General features: G+C 30.5%; 2 protein-coding genes across 3 annotated transcripts; both read right to left on the bottom strand.

Moving 5' to 3' along the window:
* Nucleotides 1-1,334: 1,334 nt before the first annotated feature.
* LOC123007672 lies at nt 1,335-5,139 on the bottom strand. Its single transcript, XM_044403084.1, has 3 exons — nt 5,002-5,139; nt 1,604-3,431; nt 1,335-1,357 (listed from the first exon to the last, which is right to left on the bottom strand). Exons 1-3 carry the CDS (start codon nt 5,137-5,139, stop codon nt 1,335-1,337), a joined length of 1,989 nt encoding a protein of 662 aa, XP_044259019.1.
* LOC123007520 (gonadotropin-releasing hormone II receptor-like) lies at nt 4,882-21,892 on the bottom strand. 2 transcript variants are annotated; one of them, XM_044402869.1, is made up of 8 exons: nt 21,508-21,892; nt 13,999-14,226; nt 10,764-10,968; nt 9,385-9,538; nt 8,337-8,521; nt 7,252-7,332; nt 6,289-6,401; nt 4,882-5,368 (listed from the first exon to the last, which is right to left on the bottom strand). In XM_044402869.1, exons 1-8 carry the CDS (start codon nt 21,808-21,810, stop codon nt 5,183-5,185), a joined length of 1,455 nt encoding a protein of 484 aa, XP_044258804.1. In that variant the 5' UTR covers nt 21,811-21,892; the 3' UTR covers nt 4,882-5,182. The 2 variants fall into 2 exon arrangements, with proteins under 2 accessions (XP_044258804.1, XP_044258805.1); XM_044402870.1 differs by lacking the exon at nt 7,252-7,332.
* Nucleotides 21,893-27,888: the final 5,996 nt, after the last annotated feature.

Raw genomic sequence — 27,888 nt, 5'->3', positions numbered from 1 at the left:
CTGTTTTAAAATATAAAAAAAATAAACAAGGTTTTAATGATACATAAAAACAATTAATAATTTTTGGCAATTTGAGCTACCATTTTTTCATTTAATTTGAAAACTGACTGACGGTTTAAAACATCTTTGTGATTTTCAACTTGTAGCTTTGCAAACAAATATATTATTCAAACTTTGATTGGTAGACTGCAAAATTTTAATTCAAACTAGTTTTTTGTCAAGTAACGCTTTGACGGGTTTTCAATATCATCCAGTTATAATTATTTTGTTTTTGATTTTGTTTACATTGTAACCAATAACAGTTTTATCTTTTTATTAATATAAGTACTGAAAATAAACACAATCTCTTGTTAGCTTTTTTAGTCAAGATTAAAATTATTTGGAATTTACTGTTTAATTTCATATTAAACAAATACCGCGAAAGCATACCTTAAGAAATATTTGGGATAACGCGAACAAATATGCAGTCTTCTAAAAATTCAAGAAATTAATGTAAATTATGCATTATTTCAAAGCAATTTTTTGATTAATTCATGGAAAAAAGATGAAATCATTTTCATCTTGCATTCTTTTATTTTATTAAGGGAATTTTAAACGTAGAGAAATAATAGACCTGAAGGAATACTCATTAGAGTTCTGATAAATAAAGGATAGCATAAAATGTAATAAAAAACTGGCGGTAGCACACTAAGGAGCACTAAAGTAGTCTTTTTCTCATGCTTGTAGAATTTAAATGGATTTTTTTCGATACAAATGCTTTATGATTCAACGTACGACACGATGTATGTGGTTTATCTCTCATGAGAGAGAGATTAATGTTATGAAAACTATTTGGTAGAATGAAGCTTTGATATAGTTGCTTTGACTTTGAACAATAACAGGTGGTGAAATAATGTTAAACTAATTTGTTTTATCCATTTGAATTACTCAGGTGTCGAAACTTATTTCAGTCTCAAGCAAAATTACTGTCTTTATTTTTATTCTGAAATTATTAAATTTCTCGAAATATGAATACGTACTTTGGAAGATGAATGCCGGCTGCGTGAACACAATAATAATGAAGGAACAAACAATGTTCACATACTCGCTTCAAAGGAACTTTTGCATTCATAGTCAGGCTGCTTATTTGTCGTAAAGGGAAGAATCAAAGTTTTAGCGTAATTAAAGTTGATTATAAAAATATTGCAAATATGAGAGTGATGGCATTAAAAATGCAACACCTTGAACGCAAGAGTTGGAATGTGGTAAGGTAATGCAAGAAGATAAAAGTGAAAGAGAAGAATAGAGAAAAAAATAATATAAGAAATTGACAACGCATATTCAGGGATAGAAAATTATATAACTCCATGATATAACGCTAGAACATAAAACTTAGCAAACGTATTTAAGAAATAAATGTGACGTAAACGCATTAAAATTAACACAAAAATAAAAATTGTAGCAATAATGAATATTTTTAGAGTTTTATTTAAAAATATTAGAGGCAAAATATAAACAACTTTAGACACAATTATAATGTATTTTTTTAAATAATTTGATTACATTATTGTTTAGATTATCTATTTACTTTTTTTCAATAGCTTTAAAATTAAAAACCATTTACCATGAATAAAATAGAGCATTTGTTCGAAAATTGTGACTGTTGACAGTAATTCTAAAAGAAACACAAGAGAAGCGGTTCCCAGTCCGTAAACGAGTATTTTTTGGATAATTTGGAGGCTAGCCTCAGCAACTCTCCCTTTATAATTATCTTGATTAGTTTGAAATTGGTGATGAATTTCCAATTTCTCCCAAGTTTTCGTTTTCCAATAGTCGTGTATCCCCGATTCGACAATTCTCTGAATTAAGCTGTCAAATCTGGTTAAAAACGGTGAGCCATAGCTAACAATGTAGCAACTGAGGGCTGGCAAAATCCTTTCTTTCATGACTCGATAAAATTGAATGCCATTAGGATAATTCTCTTTTTGAATTTGAGCGTAATTTGCCAAATGGTCTTTGCATATAAACGCAACCTTCCTGTGTTTGTTTATTTCATCCAAATATTGCTCTTCTTTTATGATAGTGAGCCGCTGCAGAATTTTGAAACGCAGCGATGATATTAAAGAGGCGTTTAGCAATTCTTGAAATCTGTCGATTGTCAGGATTTGGTGGTTGGTCTCTGCTAACTCTTTCACGGTTTCAATGCCGGCGAAGTATTTGGGTGCAGTCATAACACTGGCGAGTCGACATACTATCAAAGTATTGAGGAAAGCGCAGAATGTCAAATAGGAAATTAAAGCTAGACGGAAATTGAAATTTCGGCTTTCTTTGATGGATTTGTTGAACAAAAGCAAGAGAATCGTCATTAAAACATTAATCACGTCGAAACGTCGATTCGTAATCAGAACGTAAAAGAAAAAGACTCCAGAAGCCACCAATGACAAACCCCAAACGCTGGTTCGGAGTAGGGAGATTTCTTGCACGTATTCTTTTGGTATCAAACAAGCCAAATCGTCGCGATCATGAGGGTAGGTTTTCTCGATCAAATTTTTAAAATTAAACTTTATATAACGAGTATTGAAACCCACTTCGGCAATTCTTTCAGCCACATCATCATATTGGTTTAAAACAGGAGCGAGAGGGGTGATGCGAGGGTAGAGATAGGTGTAAGTTGCATTAAGGTGATGAGCGATAATACGTGACATTACACCATCACGACCTTGATAAGTGTTATTTCTAAAAATATTAACAACACTCGGAAACATTGATATTTTTAAGTTGTAGCCATATAAATTTTGGAATTTGTCCGGGAAAAAATGCTCCGGTTTGTCCGGACTGAGAAAATTCCCACTGAAAGGATTATAAGTGAAGGATACGCTATCTTTCAGGAACATGAAGACGATGTTAATTATGTAAAACTGAAAACAGTGTCGAAAAGTCGCTTTCGCTTCCTCTTCTTGGAATTTTTCATTAATCAAAACAACGATTTTATCTCTATCTCTCCAGAAGTAAATTTTCCGTATCAAAAGCAAGTCAGAGTAAAGCTGTTTTAAATTGCTTAAAACCACAAAGTATAACTTACTTTCCTCGTAAGTAACACCAATGTCGTATTTCTCGTCATATTTACCATTGAACTTGCTCAATTGTGCCAGATAAATGTTGTATAAAGGCAATTCCAGATCGTAGAATTTCGATGAAAAACTGTGAAATGTGTTCACGTTATTGTAGATTAATATGAGTGTTCGTTGTTGATTTGTTGATGTTATTTCTTTTATATACTGTTGGAGAATTTTGTTTTGAACTTTATTTTGAGAGAGACTGGTGGTAAAAATAACGAAGCGGAAAATTACGAATATATTCTTCAATGGCATCTTGTGATCTGAAATCAAGAAAAATTTCCCCGACGCATAATGATGTTTGTTTTGTTTATACATTCCGCATTTGACAATTTTCTTTATAGCGGGTTATTATGGTTATTTCCAGTAAGAATTCTGTGTGCGGTAAAATAACAAAACATTTTGTTATTGTGTACCGAAAAAGTGCTTTACTTTAATTTTAATTCGCTGGATTTTTCCGCCAATAAAAAGTAACAATGGAAATACAAGACTAGATGAACGAGTCAATTCAATGCTCGGTCCACTTTTTTAAGTGTAATAAAATCGGGGAGATTTGGATTAAGTGAAAAGCGGTTTTTCTTGTGCAATCTGTTGAAAATTATCCGAGGATTACAAAACCGTGAAGCGTGTTTGAGACATCCTTCAGATTTAGTGAATTTTTACCAGAAATATCAAAAAAATTATTAACGTCATACTAAATTTATCTTATAAAAAATAAATATTTCAAATTTCAAATCTCAATTCACTCCCTACAATCGTAAGAGAGAAGTATAAAGGAATGAGATTATAAAGTTTTTCTTTTCTTTTGTATTCACTTGCATCTATGTTTTCAACTCAACTTCAATCTAATTATAATCATGTAACTATAGGGTTTTGGTTTTCAAGTTATTATGATCACATTTCCACTAAATATTTTAGGACACCTTTATAGCTGCAAGCCTGAAAGAGCAGTTTTTATAAGATTTGAAGCAACTTTTTACATTTTTTGTTTTTTGTTTCAATAAATATGTATTTACTGTAATCAATTTACTTGATTTCCCCCGATATCTGTAACCTCAAAACGGTCGTATTAGAGGCTAGAGGCACTCAATCCATAATTTTAATTTTTTGTTTTCTTTTTTGAGGAGTTGAAATACAATGCTTTTTCTACCGTTTTTATGCGTGTCTGGTTTTTTATGCTAAATTATTAGATCGGAAATAACCTCCCACATTTGCACCCAAATGGTTTAAATATAAACTCTGGGATAAATAGAGATTAAACTGGAAACCGGCGGCGGCGTCGTGACGTGTACGGAATTGACAAGATTAAATAATTCAATAAAGTTTAGGTAACTATTTATAGGTAAACCAACTGTAAAGGGTGTTAAGTAATTCAAACTAAATTATTAGACCAGGTGTGCGTCGAGATAATATGAATTAAAAAACTGTGAAAGCGAATTAAGATAAAAATGAATTTTTATCTCTTGTTGACTTTTCTCAATGAAGTTTGGGTGGCCTTTATTTGCTTTTAATTTTTATACTGGAATTAATTTAAATCTGCCGATTTTGCTTTTTTCCAATTAATTATTTTTAAACTGTAGGTATGCGCAAAATTAAACACACCTGTAAATGCGGTTTTTTACACTTTTAGGGACTCCAGAAATCAGAAAAACACTCATTTTCTAATGTTTGATTTTTATTTTGAATAATTTATATTACAAATATTTTTAAAGTAAAGAATCACAGATAATATTATTTTATAAACATTTAGTAAACAGATACAATCCAGTTGTAGGTCCTTGTTTGATTGATATTTAATTTAAACAGTTAGTAGTTAATTGATTGAATTACCTACCTAGTTAAACACGAATTTGTATGCTTTACAAATAGAAAAATAAAAAATTGTCATATGTACAGCTTTCCAAACCCTGTTGTTGTAGTAAAACTGGAGAATTCCAACCTCAGCACATATATTCCCGAGTCCACTTTTCAGGCACTTGTCCCTCCTCCAACCACTAAATATTTCGCGATCTGGGTTCAAAACTATACAAAGCCACTGCACCATTAATGCCCATTTTGATGTCACACTTGGGTGACATCTCCTGTTCCTATAAAACAGCAGAACTGTAATAATCAGCGCTGTGGCATGAAGTGTCGAGACAAAGTTCATCCGGGCACATTCGAGATCTCGAACATGGCTCGCTATGAAAACTTGATCTGTAATTCCTGCCGGTTCGTGGCTCGCTTAAGAACGAAATATGACCGACACTTGGAGGTTTGTCAGGTAAACGGCTCTGAAAATAAAATGAAAATTTAATCATCGGCCGGATTTGCCAATGATGTTACTTAGTTTTCATGAAAGATGTTTATGAAAAAGCACGACGATGATCAATAAATAAACAGCAACCTAGATTAGGAAATAGGATGGAGCTTCGAGATGACAACAGGGAAATATTTTACGAAGGAGGAATTCGGGTTTTATTAAGGAGATGATGCTGCGGACAAGATACGACAAGCTCAGGGTCCACAAAAAGCATAAAAATGTTTTTTTCTAAAGTAGCACTTCATTTGCGAACAAAATTTATAGTTCTTTATGACAAGAACCTTTTTTTTCAAACTCGTTTGTTACAACTTTATTTGGGTAATTTTTTTTTACTTAAAAGCAGACTTTTTTGTATAGAAACTCCATAAAAATATAAAGTATAAGACTCGAAGTCTTTACTACAAATTTTTGTGGGGACAGTTGCAATCAATTTTTATAAAAGGGAAAATTTTGATTTTTTGATTTTTTTTTTTTGAAATTTTGATTTGATTTTGATTTTGATTGAAAAATCAGTTAAATTTGTCGGAGATTGTGTTCCAGTCTTTAGAAATCCTTAAATTTCCTGTTTTTGTTTGTTGCAAAAACATTTGCTTTAAATAACTTTGGCGGATGTTATTTAGAGCAAGTCGATACAATTTTCTGAAATCGTTGATATTGGTGGTAGGTGGTAGTTAGAGGAAAAAGTGCATCAAGTGGGAAACCACCCACTCCTGTGTCACGATCAATATTTTGCATTTTATAAAATTGCTTTATGTAACAGGAAAGAGATTTTCCTAGAAAGTTCAGATAAGTTTACAGTTTTGCGACATTTCTCTATCTTTTTAAAGATTTGCTGATTACTTTAAAACTTCCATTATAAAAAATCTGAGTGAAAGAAGTGCACTTGCTTACCTTGCTAAGGAGTCCTGTTAAATTTAAGTTTGATTTAGGTGTAGGCGAGCGTGTATACCCATTCCCACCCACGCCGTGGACCATCGCTGTGCTCCTCGTGGCCCCTGAACCTACTAAAAATAATGCATTTTGAAAGCGGCAAAAATTTTTGAAACAATTCGCCTTTGCCTTTACCATCATTTATAAAATTGACTGTTTTGTGAAATGACTTGAAGGAAACTCATTCATCATCCATTACATGCCTTTTATCCTTTCCAGGTATAATATTGTCATTAATCTTGTACTAGCCGTTACAACAATTCTTGTAAAGTTTGCTAAGTCCGATTTGTTTATTTAACTGAATTGAGTTTTGTGTTAAGATCAAGGGAGAGTTACAGCGTTTTGTAAACATGTAAACAGAATTTGAATCGACCTACACCGGAATTGCGAAATTGTTGTTTATGCACCTAGACTTTATTCAGGTTTTATTACCATGAAATCATTTGCAGAATGGGATTTAAAATGCATTAAAAAAATTAATTTTGTTTCAATTTGATAAGTAAGTTGCTAAGTAACAGTTTTAATTACCTAAAACAACAGATACGTGGAGGATAACGCAATTTCAAACGAACAGAATTATTATTTTTCAAATATCCGTCAAAAGTAATAAAACTTACATTTTTGAAGTCATTCTAACATTTTAATAAAAGTTGCAATATATTGGAAGTTATTGTGGGTAGGTGTGCCATAAACGAATCGTAACTTTTGTGTAGAGCACAGAGGAACTGAAAAATTTATTTTTGTAAAAAATGAAAAACCCTTGTATTGTGCGTTTTTCTATCGCGTTAAGCTAGGTAAAAATCCTACAGGCGTGCCAACAAACAAAAGTTTAATTATAGCGTTTTCCCACGCAAACACATTAATCTTTCCTTCTTGTGTTTCCTTTGCAAGTCAGCTTAAACCTAACAACTTTTAAATTCTTACCTTTCTGCAACCTGAGGACACATTTTATAACTCCCCGCGCTAAACTCCTTCCCCGCCCTGCCGCCGCCTGCGCCTCTCCATCTGAAATTTACCATCAATTAATAAATTGCGAGGCATAAGAAAACAAATTTTTTGCAAGCGGCAGCCGAGCAGGAAACATACGGCTTTTGCGCACCTCTTATCTACTTTACGCCTGATATAATCATCGTTTGGAGTTTTCACGATGTAGAAAGTCGGGGCTTTTATGTGATGCAGATTTTCCGGCGAAAAGTGAACTCGAATAAGTATTTGGTTTAAAGGAACAAAATTCGGTTTTTTAACAATTACAGTTATTTTCTACTAACTCATTCTAACTTTATCTCTCATAAATTAAAGGGAGCCAATTCGGAACTTTCGTTTTAATCTACCAACATTTGCGCTAATGTATTACAAACTTTACTTCAGTGTGTTTTAATAATTTTAACAAGCATTTCGAAAGAAAAAGCGCTAAAAGCTTCCGTTTTTTAAATTCGGGGATTTCGGTCAGAGACAGAAGTAATGGACAAACATTAATACAACAAAAGAGTCATTAATTTAACCACAATTGATTGTATTATTATTGATTATTTTTACAGGGGATTGTTTATGTTCTCTCTGCGGTTTTATATAGTTAGTTACATATCAGAATATGAGCTTGTTAATGTGCATCTAACTTTCTCAAACGCGTGACTAAAAGCTTTCAAACCTTAACCTGAATTAAAGCTCTCAAAGGGTTTTCTGAAAGGTTTTGGTTTTTTGTGTAACATAAACTTGTGCAGCTCTGAGATTTATACAATAAGAAAATAATTAATAAATTTAGACCAACACTGAGTTAATTTAACTTTATTGAAGCCTATCTTTGTATTTGACCTTACATTATAAATTCTCATCCAAGTCTATTTGCATAAAGGAATAAGGAAAGTTTGCGAATTGTTGCTTATTCCTCATTGCTCATTATTTCCATGAAACCACTAATACCAACATCGTTTCTGTCATAAAATTTGATTATTCTACAAGCTTCTCTAGGAAAATAAAAAAGCTTTTTAAGCGGAATGTGTTCAACTTACCATTGAGATGACTTTCACTCGGTGTCTTCCTGAAGCAAAAGCAGTTGCAGTTTACTCGCCGAAAATTGATCACGTAACTTCCATAAACTATGGGGTTCATGCAACTGTTGGAAACTACCATCATGAAAAATGTGTCCTGAAGCCATTCCGGTAGGCTTGTAGCGCTTGCTCGATCAAACATATACCTGAAAATAGTTGACATATTTGCAAACATCCACCCTTACACCAAAAAAAAAAAAACAAATTACCTCGGGGGACTGAATAATTCATTCGAATTAAAAATTTAAATTGAAGCTTGAAAAGTGCTAATTTTTCCAAAATTCGTTAAGTAAATACTGAATATAATAAAACGCCCACCTTTTAAATTTTTTAAAGCGTAAGTATTACGGTGCTTGAGGCTTTTATACATGACTAAAATAAAAGCTCGCCAGACAAGGAACCTTAACAACGTTATTTAAAATGAGCGCTAAGATGATTTTTAAGTTCCTGTACATTTTAGGATTAAAATAAATATGCTGCAGTTTCACTATAATTACCTACTTTTAAATTTAACGTTTTATTTAACCACTTATGCAATCATACTTAGTGCTTTTACAGACTAGTGCAACATATTTTTGAGTTGTAGCAACTAAGCTATAATACGTTACATGAAAAAGAAATGAAAATCAGAAGACGAAAAACATTTTAAATTATTATGTTTAAATTTTTTTATAATTTTAATATGAATTTAATTTTCTGAGTTGTTGTCACCAACTGCGACGCAATTATAAACTTGAGTTTTGAAAATAAAAAGATATGGCTAAATATATTTCTTGTTAAAATAAAAAATGTAAAATATTTTTTTGTGTATTTTGCTAGGAAATATTGGAAAGCAAGATTTCAAATAAAAATAATGAATTAAAAGTTATTGGAAAAAAGTTTTTGTAATTGAAATAGTAACAAATTTATGTATCGAATTTCTAAGTTTTACGCTACGAGTATTGGCAATAAAACTGTTTCACTTTGAGATAAGAATGAAACAATACGTTTAAGTAACATTTCAACTTACCACATAGTGATAATAACATACGGTGTGCAGCACCAGACGTAGACTGCAACAATGGTGATGGTCATTCTTAACGTTCTGCTTCTAGCTCTTTCGATATTGCTAATATCTGAACGTCGTAGTCTCATCCTGCCATTTGAGGTACGATATGACTCTCCTGTAAATAACAGAATTTCATAACTTTGTTGGTGTGGAAAAATATAAACAGCCCTAAGCTAGTGCGTTTTATAATTCCTTTGATGAGAATCGGAGTTACTTGTTGCTCTTTAAACTTAAAAGCTACATCGAACTTAATTATGCTCGAAAATTGAAAATTCTAGTTTTTTTGTGTTTATTTACCGGGAAAATGAAGTAACGTATCACATAAAAAAACTTTAAAACTGTGTCTTGAAGGAGATTGCTATCAAAGCCGACCGCAAACACAAATCCATCAAGGAATTGTCGTTGATCTTTCCGGATCATAAAGAGAAAAATAGATGTTAAATTATTCAACAGTGGAACAAAGTTGAAGCAGAATAATTTCGTTTTTGCATAAAGTGGTGGTAAGTTCAATTTTGTCTGCCGTAATTAAATTAAACTATGTCTGGCAAGTTTATAGAATACCTCACCCACACGTAAAACATGTCACCGTCCACAATCTCTTGTTCTAATTATTAACAGTTAGTGAATTATGTTCAGTGTTCGGTCAAACTGAACATTTTATTTATTTTAAGCAGAAGGAACAATAAATTACTCTTGTATGATGGATTTATTGTTAAGTAGGTACAAATAGTCTTTATTTAATAAAAGAAACTCATCTATTAAAAGCAGTGAAAATGTACCAATTTATTTTATTTACAGAGCAGAAACGGCTTGATGCTTCGCTACATCACCGTCAACTCAAAAAAAAATTGAGTAAAATAAATCTCCTAGACGTTCTCTTTACTCGAGCCACATTTACAAGTAGTGCGTATTTTACAAAAAAAAATTACTTCGTTTAAAATAAATCAGAAATTTGATTTATTTATTCACTCTTGTTAAAAACACAACTCAATTTTTGTGCGAAATTAAATTATTTATCAAAAAAACATCGCTTTGCCTAAAAATCGATATTAGAGTATTGCGAGTATCAGTTAGATTTTTGAATGTGATAAAAAGTTTAATATTCTTTTATTTCAAATATCAAACGAAATTCAATTTCATCTTTATTTAGATTCTTCACAAATTTTAAATGGAAGTGATCAAATAGTTATAACGCAAACTACATTTTATTTCTTTGATAACATTCCCAAATTTGTTCTAACTCAAATTAATTAATCTTTGAGGGGATGTTTGCTGTGTAAAATTAATTAATATGAATTATGCAAATAGAACTTGCATGTTTATTCTCTACAAAAACTTACCCTTTGTATCTTTAGAGTTCTTGGAGATTTCGCACATGATTGCTGTGTAAGCAACGATGATGACGAAAAGTGGAATGAAGTACATGCACATAACGCACATTAGATTGTAAGCTACTTCTTGAGCGGTGTTTTCAAAGAATCCAAACGAGACGCATTGCTCGTAATTCGGATACTTGGGATGTGCTCTCACTCGAAACACGAAGCTCTGGAACATAAATATTTGCATAATTAATGTTGGAAATGAGACAAGAGACAACGCAACGGTTCATTGAAGATTTATTGGCAGTTTTTAATTTTAGCGCATATCGAAAAAATTTCATTAAATGGGAGATTTGAGGTCAAAGAACGTCTTTTATGATAAATAAGAGTTGTTGACTGGGGGATTTTTTATAAAGGCACACCCTCACATAGATGCTTTATACCGATACGGAGAACATAATGAAACTTTATGTACAGGGTGTTGTACCAAAACTGTTGCTATAGTTTATTTCTAGTCGCGATAGGAAAGAAGCTTATATTTTCGCTTTAAAAGTTTTATTTGATACTTTGAGAAAGTGGCACAGCTGTGAGATATCATATTACCATTAAAATGAATAATTGCTGTACGAAACGAAGCCATTTCCTTGATACATTCATTTATAAAATTGACGTACTTATCACCCCTTGTTGAGAAAATTTACATTAAACTGTACTTTTCCGAATGGTTAAAACTGAAAAGTGCTTAACTCATTCGATTCAGTAAAATTTGTTTTTATTTACGTGAATGCGGATAACATTGATTAAACGAGTACAAATTGAGCACACACTGTGGAACATTATTGAAATGTTTTAAAGACATTAATAACCTTTAAACTCTTTACGTTTTTACCCACATAATAAAGACAGTAATAATGGTTGGTAGTTTTTAAAGATGCGCATTTAATTAGGTCGTACAACATTTAATGATAATAAATGCGTCAGAAATCGATTTCAGTTTACTAGAGTCAGTCGGTATTTGTTTCGGTATTTAGTAATCTCCCTTCAAGTTTTTTTTTCTCTCTGTAAATTGGAAACTGACTGAATCGAGTTTCTTAAAACTTTTTTCAGTTATTAGCTCTAGTCACGGTTTTTTATTGCAAAAATAAAGACACTAAATCAATGAAGAACACTTGAATCAAACTTTACTAATACATCTAGTGCTGTAAAATTATAATAAAAAAGTGGCTACATAAACATGAGAAAATGTTAAAGAAAATAAGTACAAATTTTTGAAGAACATTTATACTCTACGATTTTCTTCACGAAAATGAAAATAATCAAGTAATTAGTTCAGTTAAATTTTAAAGTTGCTGTGACTTTGGACTATAATTGGATGGAAGTAATGTAATGTGCTATCGATCAGAATCGAGCTAGAGAGAGGTTTCACAATAATTTTCCGATAAATTGCTAGTTTCAATTCATAGAACGTAGGTTCTAGGTGGTGCACTACCGCACCTCAATGCTTCTGCAATAGCAGGGAATTATAATCGGACAATTTACTTTAAAGTAATTAAAATTATTCCTAAACCAACTGCAAATATTTGAGGTTGGTTAAAAATTTTGGAAATTTTCGGGAGCATTTTTAATGGGAAATTGAGTTTTGTATTTATTTATTTCTTGTCGACTGTTTAACTAATTAAAAAGTTTTAATTGTTTTATGTTTACAAAATAATACAATTATGAGTGACAGGTACCGCAAATCCTATTTTCAAGTAATCGATACAGTGGAAAAGCTAGAATAATTGAGCTTGTTTAGATCTAATACGAAGTTAAACATTGTTTCGAGATCAGCAATTAAGTGGCATAGTTTAGTAATGTTTTGCATGTTACGTGTTTAACTATAATTTGATTAAAATATTATAATTAGGTATCAATATTAATTATTATTATTAGTACTATGTCATAATGTGTACATCGGTACATAACATTGTTTATTTAATAATAAAATTTTGACTGAGGTGGGGTACACATCTCAATTTTTCAACTAGTAGCCGTTGAATGTTAAATGTAAAAATATTATTTTCCCAATTATATTACACCATAAGTAAAGAACAAAATAATATAATATAATGTAATATTTTTACATTTTGGTAATTTGCCGCTTTTGTGGATGTCAGCTGCCGCAAGCATATTCGATCTCTGTATGAATTTTTAGGTTCTTGTCCCGAATTTAATTAATACTAATGGCCTCCTTGTTTTTACACGCAACTCTGTTATTTCAAAACCTGTTGAATTGCTCACAACAAAGAAATTTGCTTTGTAAATTAGATTCATGAATTGGCTTTGCCTTTAACCTCCAAGATTCGTATCTAATATTTACAGAAAAATCACACTTAGAAATTTTTTTAAGGTTGCATCGTGTTTCTGTTGGCTTGATTAAATGGAAAGAGCCCTTGTTATAAATAGACTAGTCACTGAAGGTTCAGCTGCAGAGGAATTTGTTATTGGGTTTTTTTCTTACATTGCTTTACAATATCAAGCTAGAGGTCCATTTTGTTACAATAAGTTTTACGTTTAAAATTTCATAACGGAAATTGCAACTAAGAAGGAAGGAATGCGTCTCGGAAGGTATATAGAACAAAGGTCCAAATCATAAATTATTCTTATAGAAAATGACGATGCTCCTTTGAACAATTCCTTCAAAGGTAAACCGCTGATTAAATATTGACAGGAGATAGAACAAATGAAGAGTACTTACATAAATGTTTCAAATTTGGAGTGAAACTAATTAAAAATTTTTATTTTATTAAGTTTGCTTGAACGGGAGACATCAACCTGCTTTTTATTGTATCTTTTCACATTGATCAAAAAATGCCATTATCTTTTTATAATTTTAATTGAAATTGCGCTGACATTTTAATAGAAGCAATAAGCTAATTATTTTCATCTAATAGAAACCTTAAGTAAACAAATCGCCTCATTAGCCTGTCTACCCCGTGCTACTATTTTGCTTACCAGCACAAATATCTAGTAGCTGAATAAAGCAATTTTAGATTTATTGAGTGTGTTAACTGTCTATTGTTGGTTGAAGGATAAGTTTTAAATTTGATAGCTTTCTTACATATTGTCGTTGATAATATTATCCAAACATTTTGGTGGATGCGCCGGGCGAGCTTTTTGGAACGCATCGTATTGTTTTCGGTTAAAATTCCCCCATTTTGGAGTAAATCAGATTTACTTAGAACTAATAGAAGGGAATTAATTATAATGTATTTACCTGTGGTATACAGTAAACGAACGACGTTCCCCATGCGAAGGCAAGCATTATCTTGCCTCTCCTTCTGGCATCGTTGACTCTGAGAGGATGCAGAACAGCAAAATATCGGTCTAAGGACACGCACACAAGGACATTGCTGCTAAGGTAGGGCCCAAAAGCTCGAAGAAATAGAAATACTTTGCATGCCACATTGCCAGCGATCCATTTGCCAGTCAATCTCCAACCAACCTGGAATTTACAAAGTCGACTTAAGTAGGTGTTAACAAAGTTGGAATAACTTTAAAGCAACGTAATGCATTTTACTTCCTACTCTTGTTTAAGAGCTTTACCTAATTTAAGTTATGAAACTGTCTTTAGATTGACACTCGGCCGACAAACTTTTATTCTCATTAGTTATCTCAAAGTCAATATTACGTAGGACGTACCTACTCGGTAAACAAAATTTTTCAGTTTTTTTGGACGTATTTTTCAGAAAGCTTTCAGAAAGCAGCATGGAAAATAACCAAATTGGTTAAAACGTTTACTCAATATTTGTTTAATTTAATTTTTAATTTAATTTTTGAATAGTTTCTTTACGTCTTTTAACAGAAACCGATTTTTTTGGTGTTTTTTTGATAATATTTTATTATAAAAAAATTTCAATAATTTTAAGAACAGGTTTGTGTTTGAATTTTTCCCTCAATATTCTCAATCTACATTTAATTACATTTTACAGCAGATAATTTAATTAATATAATTAATTAATGTAATTAATTTAATTTGATGTTAATAAAATGGGCATCTACTATCTACTTCCTGAATTAAGGTTATGTTGAATTTATTTTTTCCAATATTTTACGTTTGAACTTATAACTGAATTTAAATGTAGTTTACTTTTTGTCTAATTTTGTAAATATTAACAACAGCCAGCAAATATTGATTACACCCACTGGTATTGTGTTAAATAATAAATACTTAATTAATTTATGATTTCGTAAAATTTACACTCAGTTGACTAATTATTTATTAATTAGATTTTAACTAATAAAGCACAATATTTGGTACTGACTAATGGCAACTTAAAAAACTATTTAATTAGTCTCCACTAGGAATGAATAAGTTTAATTAAATGAAGTAATATTATTGTCAGGATGTATTTGTTATATTATGTTACGTGTTTGGTGGAATAAACTACCTACTAAAACGCTTTAAGCTCATGAGTTCAATAATTAACTAAACATTATATACAAGTAAAGATCTTATTGTATGTGCTCTTTATTTGCTCGCCAATTTATAAATGAGATTAAACGGAAAATACTTAATAAAATTTGAGATTGTATAAAATGGGTCGGCAATTATCTTTCAAGCGTTAGAAAGGTTCATTTCCTTTTCAATGTTAAAGGAAAAAAGAGATCAACGTTATAGAATAAGGAGCACATTTTCAATTAAATCTGCTAACATGGTTTATTAAAAATACAGGACAATGTAATTTTTGCTTTACGGCTGTAATAAACGTTTTATGTACAGTCACATGTTAGGTATAAAAGAGGAATAAACATTTTTGCAGTAAAAGTTACGTTTGTTATATTTCATATTTGGATTCAATTGACAAATTCGTTCATTTGAAAATCAAACATAAAACATTTTGGTTTAACTGCTTAATATTTTTTGCATAGTGCACTAATGATAATGTCTGTGGATAGTAAGGTTAAATGCTTGGAAGTGGGTAAAAACCGAATTTCACAACGTCAGCAAAAATAAGCTTTTTTAAAAAATTCGTGAATGTTTATTAAACTAATATTGAAGTATGTTCAAACATTTTTGGGACATAAACAATGCAAATGCAATGAATAATCAATTTCAATAAAATTTACACAAGGCGAGTAAAAAGGTTAAAACAATACATAATATCTCAATTTGTCCAAAACTGGATTGTAGTCGGTAAAAACAAGTTTTAACCTGCGAATTGTGATTTTTTTATTTAACTAGATTTCTGTAAAGATTTTGTGTCTGTATGAATTAAGATGATCGTGCCGAGTTTCACGTCTAGACACTTGAAGAATATTGACGGGAACACTTTAAGGGGAGACATTTGCGAAAAAATTGTAATATCTTCGAGAGTCTAACAGCTGTATTTTATCGTCTAATATGCTCGCACGAAATTATTTTGCTTAAATTTTCGTGACGCAAGCGTTCAGTTCATTACCTCTTCTGTCGTATTAGATTTACGTCCAAATAAACCGAGTTTACCTTGTGTTGATTTTTAATATTTATAATATATTTTCCGCTTGAAAAATTCACAGCAAACAGATTTATGACCACGAAATTTATTATCCGTCAAGATTAACACCCCCGCTGAATTAGTGTCATGTTACATGAAAAATTGAATGAAAAAAAATATTTTTTTGGAATTTGTGCTATAAAGAGAATAAGATTTTTTCAGTTATTACTCATCTGTGGTTAAAGCACAAAAGTTGGGGTCAAACATGAATAATTTACGAAAACAGAGAACCACACCGCGTAATTAAGAATGATAGCGTTTAAAAAAGTCGAAATGAGCTTCTCTGAAATAAATATTTTTTGTAACTTTATTATCACACAAAACGAGTGATGTTTTTTCCTAATTTAAAGAGTTTTTGGTGGTGGGAAGTACATTTTGTTTATTTTTTAAATTTCTGGTTTCAAAATCGATACATGGGAGTTGTAGTGGCAAGAAGTTGAACTACACAAACATCAATTTACAGTTGCAGTGATCCAAGCTGTGCTAATATTTTTACCCACAACAATATAAACACTTCTTCATGAATATTCATTCGTGTTTGCAACACGGATTATTATTACCATCGTATAAACAAGTTTACCCGAATCGGAAATGTATCCACATAATCACGTTATAAACTCTTAACATAAATTTCTAAATATTTTCATATTAAATGAACCGGTGGCAAAGTTCAAGATAAGTTGTGAGTCTCTTTCAGCAGCTTGTTTTAGCTTGGGAAAACTGACAAAATTTAACTGAAAACTTTTAATAAAGTCTTTTATGAGAAATCCGATCGGTTGCAAATCGAATCATATTTAAAATGGAAATAAAAGACTATCGAATTAAATTAAAATGGGGTTTGTCGAACTAACGTTAATTAAATTAACGTTTTTAATTGAATCAGTGAACGTGTATTTTTTTCTGGCATTAAAAGTTTTGCGATTTTCTCTTGATCAGGTTTTTCCACACAGAAACACATTTTTAACTTTTTATCTCGATCAATTCTTGTTTGGAAGAACTTTCAATTCAATGTTATACCAGTTTGAAACTTGTTATTATCTACATGTTTTTGCTCATCTCTAATTAGTATTGTGATAAATTATACGTTATTATTGGTACTCATTTACGTAATACTTAGTAGACTAAATCAGGCGGATTATGTGTTTATAATTAGACATGTCATATCATGGCCATCAAGGGATTACAAATTTTCAAATTTTCGTAGTTATTATAAATACGAAATAATTAAAATAGTAATTTAGGAAGTGAGTTTCGCAAGGTGTTTTTTTTCTAAGTTTTAACGTAGTGCCTCAGCACCTAAAATACGTTATTTATATATTTGTATGATAACGTTAACAACTTTTAGCAAGAAGGGGAAAATTGTTGAAACCTCGATCGAAACCTTAAATTACAATAAGAAACTTTTTCTAATATTTTAACATTCGGAAAATTGAAAAATTTTACATTTTCGTATTGCCTGAAAGTGGAAACACCCACACACTTATTGGTATTCCAGTCAAGGATTTTCATACAAAAAAAGAGATTTTTTAGATCGAACAAGCAGTCCTATCCAGATTCACACATTTTTTTTCTATTTGTTTAAATTAAAAATAAAACAAACCAATATGTTTATAGGTGAAGTAAAATGTAATAATAGGTAATAGTTAACCTGTGTGTCAAAATGGATCAAGGTCACAAAAATGGCGATATTAATATAGTTTCAATTTATTTAATTAACTTCTGAAATGATTAAATACTTAAATTAGTTATGTACTTAAATTCATTTCTATTGGTAGAACATACGCACATTTTTATGGAATTTAATATAAAGTTTATATATGTGAAAATTTACAAATCGGAGAGAATGCTTATTGCTAATTCAAATTTGTTTATCGAAACCTTTATTTCGGCTAAAACAGCTTCGATTTAACCAACTTTCTCAATTTTTCACAATGCACAATGCATTCAAATCTGCAGCTAAATTAAATTCTTTGTTGCTAGTTCGGGATACAAAGACTTTTATTTTCGTCTTATAAATTCTGAACGTAAATTTTAAATTATTCTCGAACAGTAAAAATTTTAAAAAATAATTGCCGACTCGGCATTATATCTTTTACAAATTTAAATTTGTTTTTAGATGCTAATTATGTTTTTATTTTTCTAAGCAGAAAATCAATATTAAAAGCTGCAAAGAGCGTTAGATTTTTTGTGACATGTCATGAGTTTGTGTAGGTAATTGTGATAACAACTATTTGCTTATTTATGTCATGTTGAGGTCATTATGAGTTGATATATTGTCTAAATTCAGGGTCCTCAAAAATGCCTTTATATTTAGAGGCAATGGAACAAGATTGATTACACGTAATGTATGAGAGATTATTTGTTGTATAATCCCAAACTAGATGAAACTTGGGGATTCAAAACAAAACATAACTTTGTAATTCCAATAGATTGTCTATTTTTGAATTAGTTAATTACAACGCCTGCCAGTAGTGGAAATAATGCTAGAACAATGAGGAATCTCTTAGAAATAATTCAACAGAGGGTGAAGGGTGATCATCGTCAAAGTGTGGGGGAATTAGGGCAAATGGACTGACCTTGCTTATGAAACCTACTAATCCTAGATCGTATTTTAAAGAGACTTATATGATGTAATTATTCAAACGATTCTACAACGGCATGAGATCTATGATGCAAATTTGTTAGCTGCCACGAAGTTTCCCAAATGGTATTTTAATGTAAGTATATGTAAAAAATTACTGCTTTTCAATGAAAATTATGCATCACGCTGGTTGAGAGTTATCAATTCGCTGAAACTTCTTTGTTTCAAACATGTTTAAAATTTCGAGTCATACAAAAGACTAGAAAATACAGCAAAGTCTGTAACATTCGTCAATTTCTGTATTTTAATCCATTATAGCATGTTGGAGAAACTTTGCAGTATACAGGGTTATTCATAAATATGAAGCAATATTTGAACCTCAAAAATGAGCCATAAAATGATGTTAATTCAAATAATAACTCGTGTCCCATCTCTATTCTTAAGAATTTTACAGCTCTCGGAATGTGAGTATAGAAATTTGGAATAGTTACTTGCGGAAACATACTTTTTAAACTGGTAATTACGAAAACCGGATACATCTACTCAATTTCCGGTTCCAGGAGTTGCAAATTATGTTTTCTGTGTTTTTTCGTTTTTTTCACCTCTTATAACATTTTTTTTTGCTCAAAACAATAGATAAATCAATTTTAAAATCAATTTTGAAAAACACATAACCTTTAATAACCTTATAAGGTATGTTCTCGCAAGTAATATTCCAAATTTTATAATATTTGTTCAAATGGTCTGGTTGTTATTACAAAAAGAACAAATTTCATCATCATTTTATTGGTCATTTTTGAGGTTCAAATATTGCTTCATATTAATGAATAGGAACCCTTATAATATCTGTATTTTTAAGACGCGCGTCCTAAAAATACAGATATTATAAGGGTTTCTCTCTCCAAAGAAAGTGTTAAAACTTGGCTCTTAAATTGGCTTTTTTGTCCAATATAGTCAATAAATAAAATCAATAAATTGGAATTTCACACACACCACTAATTAAAATATTTGATTAAATTTTTTACGGGAACGCATATTCCCCTGTTAATCATCCTGTTTGAGTAAGTAACCTGCAACGCATTTCTTACATTCCTCCTCGCTTCGATGTTTTATGACGAGGTTTTTTTTAGCTGAAACACTGTACGTTCGTGTAAATAAATTACAACTGGGATTTCGGTCTTTCAGCAAAAACATCCGATTTTATAAATTATAGATCAAGCTCTATGTCTTCCGCGGTTGCATGGATTTCTTTCTAATTAAATGTACTTTTCCATTGACTAGTTCGATAAACTGCGAAATAAATACCTAAATAAAGTTTCGTTTGATTTTCCAACGAATGGCCTGTCATTTGGATATGAAAAGTATCTCATTTTGTCGATAAGTTTGTTGTGTAAATAAAATGTCAAAGAAGACATCTTATTAAAACGAATATTCCGTCTTGATATATCTTTTTAAGAAAGTACAAATTTTTGCGTTTGAGGTAGTTATGTAACTTTCGACAATGTAATACGAATTTTTCAAATTACTCATATTTATTTACGAGAATGCTTTGCCCGAAGCAAATACAAGCCGAAATTTATAGTTGTACAAAGTACAAAGTAAAATCTGTTTTAAAATAAATATTTTTGCAACACGAAAACCTGATCGGTTTGATTTCATTCATTGTAAACAATAACGTTTTACGCAAAAAGGGTAAATCAAACTTTTCGTAAAACTAGTTTGTTTTTGTCAAAAGTTATTCAACAGAAGTTCGTAAAATATGAATTATGAATCATAATTATAATTAGTTTTTTTCGGAAACAAATTTGAGCTTTGGGTAAGTTTTTTAATTATTGATCTTGTAAGCTAAAAGCTATTCAGTTAATAAAATATAGCAGTTTGCACACAGGTACTTCATTTTAAATTAGTAATTAATTTTGTGAGATTATAAAATGTTTTTGACGTTAAAAAAATTCTTGTTAAAATACTGCAACATTAGAAAATATATAAAGTAGGATTTTAATAGTAACGAAATCCTTTTCCAAATATCTTTAACAACGTTAGTATTGTTCAATCTGCCTTTATAAAAAAAACAAATCCGAAAAAGTGCAGGTTGTATTTTTAAAAGTGCCTTTTTTTAAGTGTTATGCAATAATTAGTGTGTGTCTTTGACATTCAATTGCTTATGATCAATCATTTTCTTATTTATTGCATTGACAGCTGAAATGAAGAAAACACTTTTCAATTCAAGAATAAATTTTCTTGTAGTGTTTTTTTACTAGCCTATTTTCAGTTTTTCCAAAACTAATTTTTCTTTCAGCAAATATTTCTGATAAAATTTTTGATGTGAAACGTAAAACTAAAGCTCAGCCACAACCATTACATTTGCAAATGCCTGTGACATAGTGTTTCATACCAAATGACGATAATTGAAAGCACAGTGGTTGTTTCACACACTTCAGTCTTAACTATTTGAAATTGAATTTGCAAACGTTTTTACCCTTACTTATGCTTTTGTGAAGAGTTATTTAAGTGAAGCGTTGAAATGTCGACATTGTAAGTGACAGGTAAGTGGCTATAGAAGTAATTTTCGATATTTCGCTGCTGTTATCCGCAAAATAAATGCGTTCGCGCCGATTTCTGTGTTGTTAATAAATTGAAATTATTTTCAAATTGAGTTTTTTCTTACCTCGATTGGAATCATAATAAAAGTTACAATCAAATCTGCGATGGCAAGATGGCGAATCATTAAACTTATTCTTGATTTGCGATGTCTCGACCTGAACAGCGAAATAAAAACAGTCAAATTTCCGACTGCTGCAACGACGAACAGTGCACTGTATACGAGAATAACTGTTAAATTTTGTTGGAAAAGTACGTCGGGAGAGACCGTTTCGTTAGTAAAACCGTCTAAAGTTTCATTTAACACACTAAAGTTACTTTTAGAGTCCTCATCATAAAGTTCCTCGCCCATTTTACCAAACGCTTTCATAAAACGAGATTACAAACATTTTTGTCACATTGCGTTAAAAAGTTGATGAGAATTTAAATAAGCGCGCGACTATGTGTTTTCAAATAAGAGAGGAGTTTTCAGCAGGAAAGAACGCACCCCTACTGAATGAATGAATCTCTTTGGATTCAACTGAAACCAGAGACATGCGCACCGCTATTCTGATTGGTTTAAGAACAAACACGAATAGTTAAATAGAGGGATTTCATGTGAAAAATTAAAAGTGCTTAAGGGTTGGACCCACTTCTATTTGTCCAGTGATAAAAATCGAACGCTCGGTTACTTTCAGCAAAGTTTCAGTTTATTTGTACAGAATTTCGATTTATAAACGAGTCCTCAAATGCAAGTATTAATTAAATAATTATTATTAATTGTTGGCTGCTATAAATCATTTTATAATTTAATAATGAAAAGTTTTATTAAATTGTGACGCGGTTGAGACAAAACAAATCTTAAAAGCCTTTGACAAATTTCTTTTTCACATTTACTGCGCCAGGTAGCCGCCTTGGGACACTAATGAAATCATAACTCATGCAATTCCAGACAGTTTGATGCAGAAAAACTGGAAATTGTCATACTTTTATGAAATCGTTCAATTATTTACGTTTCATATAACTTTTTGATGAAGTAATTGATTTTTAAATTTATCATTGTTGAATAAAACTTTAAAATAAAAATATAAACTACACAATTTAAAATCCTCGATGTAAAACATGATGTTAAATAACAATTTATCATACTTTTATGGAAAAACTGGGTAATATACATAAAACATTTATCGTACGCATAAAAAAGCGGTCAACCAATTTTAAAATATGATTTTCTAGACCAGAAATAGCCAAGTAACAGTTATTTTCATCTTAAGTCCGTTTTTTAACGCAATAAAATATCGTATAAAGGCATTTTTGCGCTAAAAAACAATTTTGCATACTTATACATAATAACAATTGTTTATGTAAATTTTGGCATCATAGTTGGCGGTGTTTTGAGTGTATTGTGAACGAACCACAATTTTTAATAGGTACACCCGACGAGGTGTCAAATGTCAAAATTAATAACCTTCAATACGATGGTTCGTTCACAATCAAACACCTATTATAATTAAACAACATTTTTTCGATAATTATTTATTTTATTTAATTATTTAAAATACAAAATTTAGTAGTCAAATTTCTGTGAGTGCGTGAAATGCCGCCAGTGTGTGAAATGAGTACTTCACGCACTGCTGTGAATTTCGCGCCCTTTACAAAAAACGACGAAAGTTTCTGTATTGATTTTGATGTGTGAAATTCAATTTCACATGATTGATTGTAGAAAAAATTGATTTTTGTTGTCGTTTGCATAAATTGAATAATATGCATAAAATGAATTAATAAAAACTTAGAAGGTAAGGCCGTATTAAGTTTAAATATAAATAAAAAACAAAAAGGTAAAATTAGTGCAAACATAAAAATAAAATAGACTAAAGCTGTAAAGAGTGATAATTTAGAGAAAAAAATCAAGATATACAAGAAATAGTTCTTACAAATTTTGTGTTAGGAATAGAGTAGGCACACTGACTATCAATACTATTTTAAATCAGCACTGATAATCTTGAAATGATAAATTATATTGGTTTTATTTGAGGGCTTTCGGTAAAAATGGTGGATGCGCCGGGTTATTAATTGGTTAATTTCATCGATTATATAACTTTGATTATTTTTATACGAGGGTATAATCCCCAAATCCCAAAATAATAACAGTGTGTATCTGATAGTTGTTAATAATTATAAATTTAAATTTAGATTAGTCTCGAGGCAGCACGTCTAATATTGTATAATTATTTTTCACAACATTATAAATTCAGGATAGGCACTACAGTAATCAAAATATTTTATTAAAATGAGTTTTAGTTGCGCTTTGTGTCCCAGAGCAATTTCATTTCGCGACTAACCTATTTCACTCGTAAATTTTAAAAATGTAATACCAATTTACATAAGTGTGACCGGTGCTATACATCCAAATTCGGCAAGATTTATTTGTAACACACACGGAGAATACATAATGTCACCAGGAAAAATATTTAACATGTTTAAATTTGAACCCGTTTTGGGTAAGTAAATTATTAAATGCTCCAACTGTTTGACTTACGTTCCCTTTAATGGGCAACGCTGCCTGAATACTCTGTTAATAATCAGACGTTTCATGAATATTGATAGGCTATTTGAAAATGCTGTAAATTGACACTCATAATAAATTTCTTGTGCGTAAATAATAAAAATTGATAAACTTATGTTGGATTCAATACAGAAAATATTTTATAGGGTATCATTTCGAGATTGATCTTCAATTTATGTCTGCTGCATAACACGCGAACACTTTCGGTTTAAACAAACAGTACTTTTTTATTTGTTACCTTGCAAGACTTACAAAAGTTCTATTTTTAAAAATGTTCGTTTACAACCAAACAAGCAGCAGTGCACTTAGTTTATAATTCAGCAAATTGTTATTTTGCACGTTCATCAACGCACTTGTGTAGCGGAAAGAGAAATATTTTCCTACAAACTTGAAAACAATGTTAATAAATAATAAGATAAAAATTCGCAATTTCGAGGATTTTACTGAATTTAGTTTAATCAAAACAACCGCGAGTGTTTGAAGCTGTTTACAGACACATTCCTAATTTATAAAAATCCTTTGTTGCTTCATCTCAACCGAATTTAAGCTAAATTCAAAACGTGATGTAATACTATCTCCGTAAAAGTATAATTATGCTTAGAGTGATTATGTTCTTAACCCTCGACGTGGTAATACATCATTTCGAGGTTTGTTTTCGGACGAAAATAAAATATAAATATAGTGTCATCTCCCATGCCGAAATTCTAACACGATAAGCTGATTGGACATCTTCAAAATAGACTAGCCAGCCATATTATCCGATCAGGGCTTTGATAAGGTGTCATAAAGATGTCGATTTGGGTATAGAGGATGGAACGAACTTTTGTCAATATTACTCACTTAATAAAAGATAAATTAATTTTGATTTAAAGCACGTTTTCATTTGGAACCACTGTTAATTAAAACATGGTTGGAAAACGGTAAGTATACTTCAATTTAATTTACTTTAATTTAAAAAATCTAAAAGTTTAAAACAGTCTATTTGAAATTTTGCCGGTAACAATGGTGGTTGAAATATTATCACATATTTCCGATGCTTTATATCACAGAGGAATAAATTAAAATGATTTCTGTTTCAGGTTCAGTTAATAAAAATTTAATATTTTACCTTTTTACGGATATTACAAGCGCAGTGTGACATCAAGGGCCACACACGTGTGACATGTTTTCGATAAAAAAATAATTACTCGTGTTTTAAGCTTGAGAGCTACCAGATTAAATTAAAATTGTTTACATTGTATTACATTAAGTGCAACAGGGAGCTGTAGCTGTATACATGGTTTTTTATTGGAAAGCTTTTATCTTCTCATTAGGTAAAATGAAATGCGACTTTTGCTAATAAAAAATCACACAAAGGTAAAATATTGTTCTGAAATTATAGAAAATAATTGAATCGCATATTTCATCGAGTCATAAAAGGTTTTCCTAATGAAACATTTATCAGTCGGAACAGGAGAGAATTGCGAATCAAAGACTTTCCAATATTTACGATTATTTTATTGATGTGGATTGTTTCAAAGAGACTTGCTAAAATTTATTATGGAAAAAAACTACTAATGTTGTGATAACGTTAAAGTTCGTGAGTTTCTATCCCAATTTTTTTTTATTTGATATTTACATGTCAATATCATGGTAAAAGTTTCAGTAACCAACATACATTTTTTAGGCAGGTAACGTGAAACTTGTTTTAATAAAATAAAGGCAATACATCATCATTTCCATACAGCGTGATTACTCAAAGTACATACATGTTAAAACTTTGGAATTAAATTTTTAAACAGCAAAAAAGCGAAATGCCAACGAAGTGTACATTTTAAATGCTTATAATGCAAACATTACGGAGATCAAAAGATAATATATTATGCTAAGTTAAGTTTGGCCACAGGCTGACACTTTTGTCATTGTGTAATTTTCCTCGTTCTTTGTATACTATTTTCTCAAATGAAATTACCTAGAAATTTTCTTTATGTGACCAACAGGAGTGAAAATGTTATCAAAAGGCGATGAGCACCATAAATGGAAATTCAAGTCGTTTCCGGATTTGATTTCAAGGATTTGTCGGATACTGGTGTTATGCAATAATTAACTCGGTCTCATTTTCTTGCATTTGATGTCGACATTTCAAAGCAATACGTGTAACTTGAGTTTCCAATGATGTCAAGTAATTTAATTGGGTTAGTAGTCGTTCCACTTAAAAGCCATAAACACGTTTTTTTTACGAAAGGGCAATATGATCTCGTAAAACTATTTACTTCATGATCTAAATTTGTTCAAGAACTTTGTGTATAAATATTAACTCGGAAAAAGCAAAACTGCAAGCGCATCGCTTCGATGGAAAATTATTTCAAAAGTATTAAGACGGGTATTACTTTGCAAAAAGAACATGAGATATAAGTTGTAATATTTGCGAAACGGTGAAACGGAATATGTGTGGTTTAACCAAAAGTTAAACAATCTGTAATTAATGCGCATTTCTACCCTCGTCAAATATTGCTTAACGATATTTACTTTTAGGCATACAGGATGTGTCAGAATTCGCGCCCCAGAAAAAATAAGATACGAGGAACATGGATTCTTTTTTTACATTTGACACTTTTTTATGTCTATTTAATGATACTGTTGATCTTGTAAATATGTTTTTATATTTTATATAAAAATTTGGCTAATAAAAGCCACAAGTAACATTAAATAGACTTACAATTTAGGATACATCTTTCTTGTTTTCTCTTCTAATAGCCTGTAGGTAGCAAAAAAACTTGAAAAATTATTTTTCCAACAGAAATAAATAGTCATAGTGCAAATTTTACAGATAGAATTTTTTTAACATTTTTACCATGTTCTTGGTATCTTACCTTACATTTTTCTCTTGGGCGCGAGTTCTGGCGCAACCTGTATGTCATTAAGGCAACGCCATCGCCAGTAGAAGATATTTATCTTATACCCACGGTGTGGTAATTATTAAATAACTCTAATATTCAACTAAAAGTTTATTATTAAATCTTGCATTGGTCAAAGATTTATAGCGTTTTAAAAAACAAATAATTAGATTTGTTCTCAGAATGATCATCTTGTACAATTACCCGAGAACGTAATCACTGATCTTTTTATAATTAAAGTTAGAAAGGTTACCAATATAATGAAAATGATATTCTTCAAATTTATAATAATCACTCTAAAATGTACCTAATTAGGTAGTAATTATACAGTATTGTGTTTATAAATATAATATTGATTAAATTCACACAATTTATCGTCAATTATGACATAAACACGTATAATCGTCCTAATATGGAGTTGAATAAGATACAATTTACTTTAAGACAATTGTTTTTATTAGCAATTTTAACTTTATGAAAATTACGTATGTATATCGTATGTCTCAAAAGTCAAAATTGACGTCCGAGCTTTTGGGGTGTGTTTCAGAAGGTTAATTTTCGATTTGAATTAAATTCCAAAAACACGGGCGTCAATTTTGAGACACTGTTTATTAAGCAAACTGAAACCTATGTACCTATATTAATTAACCAAACAGTTTAGTTAAATACAAAATGGATAGGTACACCATTATATCTACCTACTGCATATTAGTACTATTAGTTTATATTAAGTTTAAAACAAATATTATTAAAATTATTGAATTTGAAAATTAACTATTTACTAATTACTATTTATTTTGGTGCTAGGTAGTATTTATTCCCTAATAAAAACAACTTTTAAAAAAACATGTTTTTACATTGAAGCTCAAATTACTTGAAAAAGTTATTGAAACTTTCAGGTCATTGCGCTGTGTATACAAATGCTTAATGAATAGGGAGGGAAAAAACGCAAGAGTCATATTATTTGTAAAGTAATTGATGAAATCAAAGTTTGGAAAATACCTTTTTAGACTGGATTTGTAACTGA

The sequence above is a fragment of the Tribolium madens genome, unplaced genomic scaffold (assembly GCF_015345945.1).
Source record: "Tribolium madens isolate multiple individuals breed KSU strain unplaced genomic scaffold, Tmad_KSU_1.1 Scaffold_3;HRSCAF=73;Tcas5.2_LG2, whole genome shotgun sequence".
Lineage (NCBI taxonomy): Eukaryota > Metazoa > Arthropoda > Insecta > Coleoptera > Tenebrionidae > Tribolium > Tribolium madens.
The sequence above is the reverse complement of the archived record's forward strand: the minus strand, read 5'-3'. Positions and strand labels throughout refer to the sequence as shown.